The 15429-nt window shown below is 42.2% G+C and overlaps 1 protein-coding gene across 4 annotated transcripts in view; it reads right to left on the minus strand.

The window, feature by feature from the left end:
* The window catches only part of MKRN2 (makorin ring finger protein 2), a 35763-nt gene that overhangs the window by 15491 nt on the left and 4843 nt on the right, over positions 1-15429 (minus strand). For 2 of the 4 annotated variants that reach the window (XM_037903408.2, XM_037903409.2), the window contains exons 3-8: positions 15216-15321; positions 13390-13461; positions 11189-11367; positions 9677-9984; positions 6960-7174; positions 4132-4242 (exon numbers count right to left, since the gene is read on the minus strand). In XM_037903408.2, the coding sequence (XP_037759336.1) occupies positions 4132-4242; positions 6960-7174; positions 9677-9984; positions 11189-11367; positions 13390-13461; positions 15216-15321 (991 nt within the window). The remainder of the gene's footprint in view (positions 1-4131; positions 4243-6959; positions 7175-9676; positions 9985-11188; positions 11368-13389; positions 13462-15215; positions 15322-15429) is intronic. The other 2 variants (XM_037903406.2, XM_007056490.4) reach the window with 2 other exon arrangements.

Here is a 15429-nt window from a genome sequence, read left to right on the forward strand (position 1 = left end):
AGAGTTAATTCCTTGAGAAAACTGCTATTGAAGTGATTTACAGCATGAACTTCCAATTGTCTAAGAAGTACCCATCTAACCATGTGTTAAAATGCCTTAATCATATAGAGAGAGAGCCAGGCACTACACTTAACCTTGGATTAAGCCTTCAAATATCTATCCTTACTTTTCTATTTTGGAGTGGTGTGGGGGGAACCTCCAGAAGATCTGAAAATTCAAATTAAAGGCAAACAAAAAAAGGTAATCCACAGAGGCATGCAGGTAAGCTCACTCAACTAATTAAAATGACCTTGCAGTTGAGGTCACCCAAACAGCCTCAGCTCTGGCCCTCTCTCTACCCAAACCAGACACCAGCCTAACTTCAAACAATGTACAGCATCAGCAACTCCAAAAATGGAGATGTGAGCTAATGAATTCTTCTTAGTAGACTGTGCGCTACTGCAGTAGCACTAAACTGAAGTTCACCATCTTCACAACAAATACTTCTTCCTTCTTTAAGAACATACACAGTTGCTGGAAAAAGACTTCTCTTTTAAAAAACTGTTTGAGACTATACCCTGCATATATACAAAAGGTTCAACTGGAAAATAGTAACAGTATGAGACTTAGTACAGATATGTTGGTACTGTTTCTTGTCCTACAAACATTAACATGATCTGCAAATAATTTCACTTTTACACAATGGGATTCCTGCTTTTTTTTTTTTTAAATGAAGATCTCAAGAATGTCAAGTCTAGTCTTCTCTGGTTTTGATGGTAAACTTCTTGGGGTTCTCAGGATGTAAATTGTGGGCCTACACCTTAACTGCAGGGGCAGCATTTAATCTTTTTCCAAATAGTTGCTAGGCTCTAACATAGATGTTTTAAGGAACTTTAAAAATCCCTTCCCCACTCAGCCTTCAGTTTCCTGTGGCATCAACATTTCAGTGGCTGAGCAAAGAAAGGCCTTACAGTCCAAATGACAGCATTTCTGGAAATGATGTTAAGTAGTGGTTTCTCTAAAGATATGTGAATAGTCCATGCAGTGTTGATAGGTTGCTAAAATTAATTTGAACGTAAACAGACAGGTAGTGTCTTTATGCAATTTCTACCAAACACTGTAGTGTTCACCCATTTGAAAGCCTGGAAATTCTAAGTATTACCTAGAATTGGGATACAATTTGCGAAGTTGCTTAAGTCCTATTTACTTTTAATGAGACAAACTCTTATGTTGCTTTTGAAAATTTTACACTGGGTCTTCTAATAGAAAGCTAGTTAGTTAAAACCTTAAGACCCAATACTACAAGGCATAGTGCTTACTAACTGAAAAATTCACTGTTTAGGCTGAAATTTCCCACTAGTCTTAGCCCAAAGGTGATTTTTTGTACAGAAAGTGTGGTTAAAAACTATTCTAGCACTTAAATCACCATGCCATACTTTGGATTATGATCATGTCACTGATATTTATGCAGTTATTAATGTTGAAATGGAAAACTCATCCCTGTCATATGGGCAATGTACTGTATTCTTAGGAAGAACAAGAGAGAAAAAAATTAAAAATAGGCTACTTTTTACATGGTCAGCTCTGCAAAAGACTGCAGGACAGACTAAATCTAAATCAAATATAATCTACCAGTCTTACTTTTCCCACTTCTATTGCATCATCATCAAGTTGCATTCTCAACTGTCTACAGAGACCCCTGCTGGAAGTAATGAATAGAAACAGCTATCAAGATTTACTTAATAAATACATGCCATGTCACTGTCTTGCCTATCACTCACTATTTGTACCTTTAAAATGAAATAGCTTTCAAAAGTTTACACTTACACGATTAAGTCCAAAATTTAGCTTCTGCAAAACCAAAAATCAGAGAGCTGTTTAACACCTGCAACCCAAATATTACAGATTATACTACTGAATGAGTCAGGAGATGATATCCAGTAGTTTCATTTTGTCCAGGCTCAATGAAAGACAAAAGCGGTGAAATAGGAAAAAATATTAAAGGATTTCAAAGAAGTAATAGTCCAAGAAATTAATGCAGGCAAGATTTTGTTCAATGATTTTAACAGCTTGTATTTGGAGAGAGACTTTTTTCATTCCATGCTTACTATTGAAGCTACTCTCATTAAGTTTCACATGTTATTTTATACCAGGATAGAATTTTATGAAGGCAAATCAAAAATGTGTTTTGGAGCTGTGTGGTTTGTTTATTTTAAATGAGGTGTTAGTACTTCTTTGAAGTTTCCCTTTTAAAAAAAGCTCATGATATCTAAAAATCAGATCAGAAACTAAATTTGTTTTTGGCTGTGGCAAGCACTAGTTAGCCTTTGATTCTTTCGGGGTCCATAGTGGCTGGATTTTTTGAATTAGATGAATTACAAGACATTCTTGTGGTCTCTTTACTGGCACAAGAACCTCATGGATTCAGGCAGAACTTCTGATCCTGAAGAGTTATGGACCAGTGAACATGGCATTCCCAGGTTGGCATCACAACTGCTGCATCAGGCATATCTTAGAAAGTCTGTCCAATTATAATCCAGATTTATAGCATTCTAGATATCCTGATGAAAACCCATGCATTTACTAAACGCAGAGTAGATAGGGTGTCACAGGAATCTGGCAAAACCTACTGAAATTCCCAGACAAAATTAAGTTAGAGTTGGTCTTAAAGTTAAGCCTCCAGAACCACAGGAAAAATAAATAAATAGCATTCTGTTTTAAACAAATTGAGAAGACAGGAAATTCTAAATTTAAGTTACACTTTAAAAAGTGTTTAAATTAAATGAATAAAAAAGGTACTGTTAGTGTCACCCTAATAGCTTAACTCTGCCTACATCTACAGTGAAACACCATCCAAAATCAGAAGACCACCCTATGAGCGAAGACATGTCTTCTGCTGTATAAACAAGACTCATGAGATCAACTCAACACTACCACTTCTAAACTGGATATCTGCCCTCTTGTTATATCAAAGCTAGTAGAAGGGATCTCCTGGGCCACTAACAGAGATAGTTAATATTTTCCTCAAAGAATGCAAGCAACCCTTACACAAGTGCCATCACCACCCCTTCTCTAAACTCCCTTTCTTGTGAAAGATGATGCTCCCCCATGCTAGGCGAATTGAACAAGAAGTACCCAGGTACTAACATAATGGGTGCTTTGGAAATGTATGTCACGCATTTGTTTAGAGTGCCAAGTAAACACCCAGGTTTTTTATGGAACCATTCCAGAACAAGCACTGCAAATAGTGTGTCTCCAGGGGATTAATGTACTTCAGGTAGTATATCATCACTCAGCTTTTAGCATTCCAAAATGGGTTCAAAATTTACTAGCCCAATACAAAGATTTATTTTACCTACCCTTTATATAATGGCGATCAATGATAATGAAAGTAGTAATAATTTACCCTCCCATCAAAAAAAGAAACTCATTTATCACAGGCAAGTGAGCAAGCAAAGGTTTGTTAGGTTGATATAGCACCATCCTTTACTGCATATCTCCAATGGTCTGACCACCAGTCAAGTCTAATTGTTCAATAAAACTTATCACGCATGTAATTATTTTTACATTTGCAGATGGTATTACAACAACAAATCCCTCAACAACCCTGTAAAGTTTTACTGATTAGAGAAAAAGAAACAAACATCATAAAAGTCAGTTCAGTGACAACTTTGGTTTTTTCCCCTCAACGATACAAGAGTATGATAATCCAGGTAGTTATAGCTGAGTAATAAAAATCAGCAGATGTTATCTAAATGTAGTTTTGGAAAGTGAACAAAAATACCCTCAATAGCCAATTTTGGAAAGTAGAATTATTAACATTCCACCTGGAGCTTGGGGAATTTCTAATTTAATCATGAGGGATATTTTCAGAGGCTATTAGCCTAGCTGAAATGAAAATTAAATTCATGATGTTCAGGGGAAAACCAAAGTTAGATACGAGTTCCTTCAATTACCACTGAAGTCACTGGATATGACTAGAGTGTGTGTGTGTGTGTACGTACACACACACACACACAATTACATTCCATAAGGTATGTTTTGTACGGTATTAAAGAAAACATTTTAAAAAGAGGCTACTGAATACCTTGGTCTACAACCTTTTCAGTTTATTTAAGAAAAACAAAAAATAATTATGGCTAGTGAACTTACCCCATTCCCTGCTTAAATGCCTCAATCAGCTTATTTTTCTTGTTTTGGTCTTCTACCCAGTATACGCTAGGAATTACAAACTCTGACGTCACTCGGCACTGTGGGCAGGATCTTAAATGGGTAATGAAAAGAAAATAAGTGTACATACACCTTGCTGAGAATAGCTATTTCTCAACCACTAGTCATAAACAGCAAGTGGAGAAAGGGGAATTGGATCTTTCATATTGAAGCATCAAAGCGTATCATAGCTGATTACAGTGTATACCTGGGGTTGGCAAACTTTTTGGCCTGAGGGCCACATCTGGGTATGGAAATTGTATGGCAGGCCATGAATGCTCACAAAATTGGGGGATTGGGGGTTGAGGTGCAGGAGGGGGTGAGGGCTCCAACTTGGGGGGGGGGGCAGGTTCTGGGATGGGGCCAGAAATGGAGTTCAGGGTGCAGGAGGGGGCTCCAAGCTGGGGCAGGAGGTTGGGATGTGGAAGGGGTGAGGGCTCTGGATGGAGGTGCGAGCTCTGGGCTGTGGCCAGGGATGAGGAGTTTGAGGTGCAGAAGCCAGCTGCGGGTGGAGCGGAGGGGTTTGGAGCATGGGAGGGTGTATGGGCTCTGGGCTGGGAGTGCAAGTTCCAGGGTGGGGCCAGAAATGAGGGGTTCAGCGTGCAGGGGTGAGCTCTGGAAATGAGGGGTTTGAGGTGCAGGAGGGTGCTCTGGGCTGGGACCGAGGCATTCAGAGGACAGGAGGGGGAAATCAGGGCTGAGTCAGGGGGTTGGGGAATGGGAGGAGGGTCAGGGGTGCAGGATCTGGGCAGTGCTTACTCCAAGCAGCTCCTGGAAGCAGCAGCATGTCCCCACTCTGGCTCCTGTGCAGAGGTGCGGCGCTGGCCAGGCAGCTCTGCACTCTGCCCCATCCACAGGCACCACCCCTGCAGCTCCAGCTCCCACTGGCCCTGGTTCCCAGCTAATAGGAGTTGCGGGGCAGGGGCAGCACGTGGAGCTCCCTGGCTGCCCCTACGTGTAGGAGCGGGAGGGGGGACATGCTGCTGCTTCCGCAAGCTGCACAGTTCCATCGCATGCGTGGAGTGGGTGCAAGCCCCCAAACCCACTCCCTGGCGAGAACTCAAGGGCTGGATTAAAAGGTCTGACAGGCTGGAAATGGGCTGTAGTTTGCCCACCCCGATGTATACTGTACTTACAAGTTTTTATAATTAAAGTTTCAACTGAAGTAAACCAGTTCAACCAATCAGGTTTGGTCTAAACTACAGTTCTATCAGTGTTTGAATAGAAAGCATGCTTTTCCTGATCAGTGCAGACCATGATTTTTTTCCTTGAAACCTAAGGTATCCAAACCACATTAGACACTTTTCAGGTACCTCAATCCCTGTTCTGTAAAAGAACTACAGCAGCGAAATAGGGCAAAGGAGAAGATTGATACTTGGCCTGTCTACTAAGATTGCAATAAGCAGGCCAGTTTAAGTAGTGGTCTTGTGAGATGGACACGTTCATTAGAACCAGATCAAGAACCCAAGTGATTTCACAGGGAACACCTAACAGCCATCAGATAATTTCTGGTGACTACCAACAAGATAGCAAAAGGCTTTTATGTCCCATTACCAGCCCAATGAACCATCCAGTCTTTCAGCCAGAACTTCTTTTAAGATTATTTCCATTCCCTTTTCCTAATATCTTTTCAGAAGGTTGATGAGGTCACAAGTAGTTTAAGAGTTTCAGATCTACTTTCTGAAAATGCCGAAAACATTTGTCAATATTGGCTCAGGGGGAACGATTGCGAAAACCATTTGGCAGCCTCATTTCCTGTCACAGACTGAGCTTCTCACAGTGAATGCCCATTGGGAGCATTACTCTACTACAAGCAGCTTCCAATATGCTAAATTTCACTGTAGCAAACTCCTTGTGAAGGACATGGGGAATACAACCCACTTCACTATAAGAATGGAAAATATTTTTCAAAAAGTTTTCCCTGAGACATCTGTAGTTTTCTAAGGAGTTCCAGGGGAAAAGGCAAGTTTCCTCTTTTGTGATATGAGTTGCATTCTTAAATTTTCCTGTATTTCTGTTCTGAAGAGAATCAAGCTTTAAATGCACTTATATAGGAGCTAGAACAGCAGATACAACAAAGGCATTGGCCAGATACAGAATAAATGCATGATCAATAGAGTATCCAAATGAGCGTTCAGCGTGAGCATGACAATAGTTAGAATTTATGTGCAATCCAGTAATTGAATGTGTACAAATAAGGTGACAGCAGTTTTCAATTCTTAACTAAGGCCATGTCTACATTTACCAGAGATCAAGGCTGCTGTGATTGATGCTGCGGGAGTTGATTTAGCGATTCTGGTAAAGATCTGCTAAATGGACTGCAGAGTGCTGTCCAGTTGACTCCAGTATTTCACCAGAACGAGAAGAGTAAAATAAGTCAATGGGAGAGCGTCTCCCGTCGACGCAGCGAGGTGTAGACACCGCAATAAGTCAACCTAAGCTACGTCGACTCCAGTTATGTTATTCACATAGCTGGAGTACCATAATTTAGGTTGACTTACCATGGTAGCGTATACAAGGCCTAAGATACTGTACCTCCTTGGCACGTGGAGTCAGGATTTTCATCACAATCTCAGTATTGGACACATTAGCATTTTTAGGCCCATATAATTTCTCTTTGTGAACATACTTAGTTTGATATGAAAGTGATAGCATTGTGTCTAGTCAAAAAGTCTATAGAAGAGAACACCTGAATGACAAGCTACAACAGACAGTGTGATCTGGGTGGACATAAGTCCCACTGGTTGAGCACCAAGTTAACATATACTTACTTTATGATTAGATTCTCAAACTGTTTGGCACACCGCCACTGCCGGATGCAGGACAAACAGTAGGTGTGATTGCAACTGGAAAGGATTCCGAACCTTCTCTCTGAGGCTGATGGTTTCTCATACACCACTTCCATGCAGATACTGCATACTTTGTCCTGACTTGCCTGAAAGGCAAAGGCCTTCTCCATCTCGTGTTCAAATGCTGCCATGCACATCTAAGTCATAAAACAGAAGCAAAGAGTTACTTTGGGTCTCTGCCATATTTGCACAAGGCTTCTAGCTTGTAAAACACAAATATCTATGAAAGGCATGTATAAAGAAAAAAACATAGTACTAGTACACCTAACTCTGTTAAGAATGTAGTTCATGCTTTGTGTTTTATAAAACATCCCCAAAAAGACGTTAAAAGAGCACTAAGGTTGCAAATTCCAGCCCACAAAAAATGTAGATTGCTGTGCAACCGTAATTCACACCCCTTGAGTATGCATTAGGATACAGCCTTTAATTACATGATCACAATCGCTTTTTTCCACAGGGGACAGGCCTTACTCAGTGCACAGAATTATGGTGCTTACTGAATGAGCAGCTTTCAATATTGTTTTATGCTTGTTCACTGTGTGGCCCCAGGCCTTATTATTGCACACTATTTAAACCCTGTTCTGAATACAGAATTATTAATTTCTTCAGGGAGTTTTCTATTAAATTTTTCAGGGAGCTCATCACTATGATATCCGAATGCTTCACGAACATGGATTTATTTTCACAATATTCCTGTGAAGCAAGGTGATACTACTTTTCCCAGGCATTTTGTAACTTTTGAGTGCTTGTCTTTACAACCGTAACATTCTGTTAACAATTTTTTAGATGCAATTTCCTAGATGATTTTTTTTTTAAATCAAACAAAATGTAGAAATTCCAACATGTGGCATCATATTGACACCCCCATAGGTCATCAGCCAGGCTGGAACCACTGCACAGACCTCAGCCATTTGAACAACAGAATAAATGATAGAAGCAGTAGGGCTGTCATCCTTTGTGTGGGCCAGCACTAAAGGGGGATGAGGGATGCTTTGCCAGTGGGTTTCATAGGTATTTGTTGACAACAGAGGAATACTGAGACTCAGGAATCTCAGGTTCCATTCCAGATGCTGAAGGGAACTGTATTCTGGTGGTTACAAATCCTTCTGCCCCTCCCTCCCCCTGAAACCTGAACTCTCCTGTCCACCCACAGGCGTTTTTCCAGTCTCCCCACTCTGGCTCCTCATTCCAGTCCCAGCCCCCTTACTCAGCCTATCCTTGTCTCCTACCAGCTGCCAGTACTAATCTACTCCCTCCATCTGCCTGGCCCAGATCCAGCTCATGTCAACTGTGCATTCTAATCATGCTGTTCCTGCACTATGCTGCCTCAATGCCAGCAGAGGGAACACTGAGGAGATAGGTGTTTGCCTTTGGCTCTCATTTCCAGTGCCCCATGCCACAGAACCACACACTAATTGCTGGGCAAAGGACTGCTCGCCCCTCTCCACACACACACCAGCCCTGGACTGGAGCACACTCACTACAGAAGGAATCTTGGAAGAGTTCAGCTGCCAAACTAACAATTCCTTATTGAATGTGTGCAACATGAGATTTTTTTTTTTCCCAAAGGCTTATAACGAACGAATTTACACTCCCCTCCACAGAAACAACAAAACCACATCCTTAAGAAAGGCAAGCTCCCTGCCAAATTCGAAGCCCTTGCTCCAAAGCAGAGGCCCTAGAGAGTCTCAGCAAAACAGTTGTAAGAATTTTTAATAAATTTTCCCCTAATTTCATTCTCTGAAACAGCTGAATCATTTTTGCTGAAATTTTCCAAAAAAACTAAGCTTGAGGGAAGATACCCAATATGGAAAATTTCAGCCAACCAGTTACAGTTTGGCAAAGTTATAAGCTGCTGAAAACAGGGGCTTATAATGAAAAGTGTTGGGCATTCTTAGCTATATGCAGTGCTACCAGCTCTACCTATAATACAAGTGTTTTAAACAGCTTTTACTAACAAAGCTACTGCATATGCAAGAGAACCAATTGTACTATGAGCAGCTGACTTGCCTCTGATTAATAGATTTGGATGACAAGAGGTACAGAGAGCTCAGTATAACTGAAGTGAACTGAGCCCAAAATCCTATCCAAATTGGGACTGGATGGCTCAGGAGAGTAGCAGTGGGATGCAGCAACTTTCCTGACCTCAAATTACAGCTAATATCAGCAGTGACTAGATGTTATCATCTGATTGCACTGTGGTGGACTATGTGAAATGAATTGGTTGTCTCAGGTCAGTGTGGTCTAGAAGAAGGAGTACAAGTAGAGTTTAGAGAACCTGGTGACCTTTTAGGCATGCTGCAAAAGCCATCTGTTTGAGAGGGTTTTTAGAGAGAGTCAAGGGGATTCTTCCCACAATGATGAAAAAGGTGAAAAGGAGTTTCTACAGATGGCTGGCTGAATTCCTGTTGGATGTTTATTTTAATGCAGCTGGTATTTTCTTGTATCGACGACAAGTTTGGGAGCCTAGAGCGTTCAATAGGTCTCTTAATTATTTTAAATCTAAATTAAATAAGTATATACACAAATGCTCTATAAAGCACTAAAGTTAGCCTGTAACACACAAGTGTCTGTGGGCTTTAGAACAAGCATATTTATATCATGTTTTAGACCCAAGTTTAAATTATGTTAATCTTTACCTTCTCATGAGCCTTCCTCTGCTCTGGGTCAAAGGGATGAAGTACTTGCAATTCACAGATTTCACACACATCTCCATGGAGATAAAGACACCGGTCACCAAACTGGCATTCCCCAGCTGCTGCATAGGGACATAGCTGCTGTCCATCAGTATAGGAACTTCCAGCCACTGAATCTTCTTCGAGCCCACTGCAAATAGCTTCTAAATACGAATGGGGCTTCACTTCCAGATTTTCATTTTTGTCACTGCAACACACTGGATCGCTCACGGTATTGAGTCTCACCTGTTCTTCACTCAAACCACATAAATCTTAAAGAAAAAGCATAGTATGTAGCATGAAAGACCACAGGAGCATAAAAACAGCAGTTACCTGCTGAATTATAGTTTCCTTGTCAATAATTAAACCCTTTCACCTGCTGAGCATATGTATTTAGCAGCTTCAATCTCCAAATTATCCAGCTTTACAGCCTTAAACTACCCACTGTAAAGCTTGAAGATACCAAGTACAGCATATCATGCATTTTCATCTTAAGTATTATAGAAGCTAAGCTAAAACTGCACAGATTTTCACTTAGAACACGTTTAAAGTCCTATTTCACATTTTAAGTGATTGAATTCACTCACCACAATTAACACATGGTCCCTTCATTGACCAACTGAATTTTCTATTTTTTGGGATGGGGGGGGAGGTTGGCAGGGGGATATGAGGGGTTTTAACTCTGATACCTTCACCTGTTTCCCCTGCCAATAAGCCTTTTGTGAAATTTCAGGTTCCCCTAGATAACAATTGTCAGGCTCCTCTAGATACGAGATCAGCAATCAGAAACCCCAAACTTCCTACACACATTCATTCTCACATAGTCTCCGACACCGTCCACTTCTTCAATTTAAACACAAAGCTATGCCCCTCATACAGAAATAAAACAGCTTATGGTGAAAGGAAAAGCAGAGATTATGGTCTATTTACTATTTCTGTTCTCTGACACTGCTATCCAGCTGGCCTTAACACAGAGACCCTGGGTAGGAAGACTGGCCAGCAGAGGAGATCTGGGGCTCTGCAGGGCTGCAACAGGGAGGATTCAGCACTGCAATCTCACAGAGGATTGTGAATGGGGATGCGCAGAGGGAGAGGTTTGTGGGGGGGGCAGTTGGTGAGACCAGGCTGGGTATGTGTGTAGTAAAAGGAGGTCTGGGGCAAGTGGGAGCTCAGTCCCCCTGTGCTGGGGCATCAGCAATGGAAGGGCTCCCTTAATGCTGGTGCCTGAGGGGCATAGGAAGGCCATCAGTGGGATGTGTGGGGCAAAAGTTGACTATTTACATGAGTAAAGTTACTAACATGCATAAATGTTTGTAGGATTATGCCCTATCCATGTTACAAATGCAAACACACCCTTTATAGCCATCACTGAAATGGAAGTGATGAAAAGCAAATAATGGAAAGCAACAGAACTACTGCTAAAAATCAGCAAGCCAGGAAAAGTGAAGAGAACTGACATTAACTGCTCCTACTCACCTCTATCCCTAAGCACTAATGTTCTCTTTTTGCGTTTTCCAGGCTCATGTGTTTTGCTCTTGATTACAGGCATGTTATGCTCTGGCAGAGGGTTAGGGCTGTTGAACGATGGTGAAGAAAGGCTGGGTGGCACAGTACCCACTGCACCACCAGACCCAGATGGTCTGGTGTGATCATATCTAAAAACAGAAAACAATGTAATAAAGTGCCACAAAAACTAAGATCTAGTTCAATGCACAATCATTGTTATTCCAGGAAGCTAACAGTTAATGTGGCAAACTCTTGATTCCACTAATGAGCCTGTTTATTCAATATATTAGCTTATGGATCATGATCTGTTCAGAGACAACATGGATGATGATAATAATACTTAGGATTTCTACAGCACATTTCAAGGATCTCAAAGCACTTTACAAACATTAAGCCTTACAACAGTCTTGCGAAATGGGATCCCCATTTTACACAGAGGTTAAGGCTTACATTTTCAAGTGTCCACTCATTTTGGACAACCTGCTGGATTTTAGCTACTCAGCAGTTTTGAAAATCAAGTCATACGTCTTTCATATTGGGCCTGGAAAGAATGAAGAACCCCATGTCGGACACTTTTGAAAGTGCAGATTTAAATGATTTCTCCAAAGTTGCAAAACAATGCTGAAAGAACAATATTCTTAAAGAGTGTGTTCAATTTAATACTACTATTCCATTACAAAAAGGTTTGCTGACATTTATTCAGATGTGGTAACATCAAAATATTATGTGCCCTGTCAGTTTGTGATCTCTCCTGCTTTGCTAACAGACAGCAGCAGTTACGCTGTGCTCTTATTCACACATACAAATATGGTGTATAGATACACAGAGAGAGAGAGAGATGGATTTTTCAAAAGCACTCAAGATTGGCCTAACTCTGCTCCCACTGAAATCAATGGGAATTTTAGTCTATATGAACGTGGTGTTACCTATCAGCTCTGTGTTCTTGGGGAATCAGGGCGCAGCCTGTCTGACTCACTAAAGACCTTCCCCCCAATCCCCTGCCAGCCTCTGCTTGAACCAAAGCCAACCAGAGGAAAGACTTACAAAAAGCAATGAAAAGGCAGTGGAAGACACACCTAAACCCCTCAGACAAGGATGACAGGATTAAGGAAACTCCCCTAGCCTCATTTGCATCTAAGATAGGACAAGGAGGCATCTCCATTAGCATATAGAATGGAGAACAGAGATTTCAAGGCAAGAACTGCACTGAACTATGGGACCAGAAAAGCAGGAAAGCACTGCATGATGGGGAATCTCTGCTCCAGCTGTTAATGAACCCACCCCTGCACACACCCAGCTCAGTAGTTATCAGACCAATTCTAGTAATAAATCCTTTATTGGTATCCAAAATACTGAAGCTGCCTGATTGCACTGTGAGCTCTCTGGAAGGAACACAACCCATAGCCAGGAATAATCTGCTCCTATTGTCTAGCCTGAATAAAACAACTTTGGTATATTCCGTTGAGCCATCAGTTTACCCACAAACAAATCTAGTGTTCTCCCTTGAACTATTGTTCTTTCCCTACAAAAACTCCTACCCATGCTCAAGTAAATGCTCTGATGCCTGGATCCAAAATCTGCATCAGTTCCACTGGGACTTCATCTTCTCCTGACTGATTGTGCTGGGGGCTCTGCCTGCCTCCAGCACTCCAGACCCTCAGCTACCACCACCTGGGAACCCTGATCAATTCAAGCTTCACGGAGTGGTGAGAAGCCAGCTCTCTCTCGGTATAGCCTTCTGACCCTGACTTGTGTGATCAGTTATAGTTTTCTAAACATAACTTTTGTAACCAAATTTAAATTAGATTTAATATTATAACTATTTTGTTTGTTTGGCTCCTCTTGTAGGATTATTACCTGGCAATAAATAACTTTCATGGTTAAGCTGGTTGTTTCTCTCTCTCTCTCTCTCTCTCTCTGAGGCAACGCTCCTTGTACCTAAGCTAAAGATCCCAGCAGCACCCAAAAATCCTGTGGGTTACTACCAGAACAATTGTAATGTGAAAGTGTGGATAGGGGCGTGCTGAACTTGGGGCTTATGAGGGTGGCAGCTTGGAAGTGTTGCTCGACCCAGCCCGATGAGTCCAGGGGCATATAAGGGGTCAGCTTGGGAGTGCTGATTAACCTGGCCCTCTCAGATGCGCTCTGTTAACTTGTGTGTGTGTATTCACCTGATTCTGGAGCTGGAAAAACACAGTCCTGGGGAACCTAGGTCCTGTAAGATAGCTCCAATCGGGAGGGAACTTGCAGAAGGGAGAAGTAGAGCTCCGTATGAGAACACAAGTGACAAACAGTACATTGATAGAATTATAGAGTATCGTCCCCCCACGGAAGAGTAACCCTAATAAATGAGCGTACCCCAAAGCAACGGGCAAATCTGGTAACAATGCACTGATCTAACTCTAAAATATCTTCATTGGGGACAATGGAAGTAGCAGTTCTCCACCTCAGGGTTTTTCTAACAATTGTATTTAATTCTCTTCAAGTCGGTCACTCGCTTACATGCTGTCCATTCTTGAGCATACTATGAAATGCCATGAACATCAATAGTGCCATACAAATAATACAGTAATGCACACATGACAGATATTGCAACCACATGTATCTTTAGGGACCATATTATATTAAGGTTATGAACGGTTTATGTATCACTGTGGGCCAGGGATTGTATGCAACTCTTACTCCCGGGGGAATTCTGCACCAAAAAATTAAAAATTCTGTAAATTCTGCATATTTTATGTCTCAAAACAACAGTATAATCACAACCGTTTCAATTATTTTGATAATTTATTTCAAAATACCTGTCACCAAGTACGTCTGTAACAATACAGACAACAAAAAAGATTCAGAAAATGTTTGACAAATAGATTCCTTACTAGTCATATTAATACAGAACTCTGAGTAATAATTCATTTAAAATACAGTACAGAACCTTATTTCCCGCACCCCCTCAGAAGCAGTACAAAGGCTTGGGGGAATCAGGGGTAATGGAGGAGCTGAGGGAAAGAGAAGCAATTGCTAGGAAAGAGCCTGGATATGAACTTGAAGGGTTTTTGGGTATGGGTAGGAAAAGTATGGTACAGGTTTTTTTGCGGGGTGGGGAGGGAAAGTCCCCCATGCAGACCCTGGCTGCCCTTGCCTCTTCCATTCAGTCAGGCATATCTGCCCCATCTCCATGTGTCCCTGCACCTCCACTCAGACATCCCCTCCCCCAACCCCTATGTGGTCCTGCACCCCCTCCCAGTCCCCATGTGTCTGTGCCCCCACTCAGCCACCCCCATGTCCCCATGTGGTGCTACACCCCTCCCTCCTGTCCCCATGTATCCCTGCACCCCCTCAGCCAGACCCTTCCCCTCATCTCCATGTGTCCTTGCACCCCCTGTCCCCATGTATCTCTGTGCTCCCACTCAGCCATCACCCTTCCCCCATAGCCATGCACCCCACCACCCCCTCCCGGCCCATGTGGCCCTACACTTCCCCGCTCCCCCCAGCCCTGTGCCTCCACTCCCATTCAGCCCCTGCCCCAGTCTGTCCTCCCCCACTAGTCCTTATGCACCCATCTGACCCCCCAGCAGCCCCACACTGTCTCCCCATATCCCCCAACTCCTGACCTACCCCTACTGGCCCTGTGAAAAAGGTAGGCTCTCCCTCTTCCCTATTGTAGATGGGACTGGCCTGGAGTGGCTGATCTGTTCTAGAGCCACAGCACCCCTCTGGTGGGCAAAAGGCAGAACTGCAGCAACTTTTCAGCAGAACCTATTTTCCACACAAAAAAATTAAATATGCGCAGCACATGAAATATGCACATGTGCAGTGACACAGAATCCCCCCCAAGAGTAAACTCGGGTGAGGGTTACCATAGTTCTGTCAGAAACTAAAAGCAGTGGATGATTAAAGTAAATCATTCAAGTTGTGGACAAGTCCAGAGAGGCACTAGCCCCCTCAGGAGATCAGACAAAGAGTGTTTTTGGTATAAAAAGGCTGAATTTGAACTTACACCGGGTCTTCTTTCTGATCCAGCAAAAGGACACGAACTTTTGTCCAAGTGGCCCCAATCCTGCTGAAGGACTGGAAGGACTTTGGCTTATAAGGGCCCCCTAAGACTGACAGATGATTCCTGTTATGTTTCATGTGTGTTTAAACCGGTTTGCTGTTTTTATTATGTGTTCTCTGTAATACTTTAACCTTAAGACTAAACCTGCTTGCTTAGA

The sequence above is a fragment of the Chelonia mydas genome, chromosome 7, assembly GCF_015237465.2.
Source record: "Chelonia mydas isolate rCheMyd1 chromosome 7, rCheMyd1.pri.v2, whole genome shotgun sequence".
Taxonomy (NCBI): Eukaryota; Metazoa; Chordata; order Testudines; family Cheloniidae; genus Chelonia; species Chelonia mydas.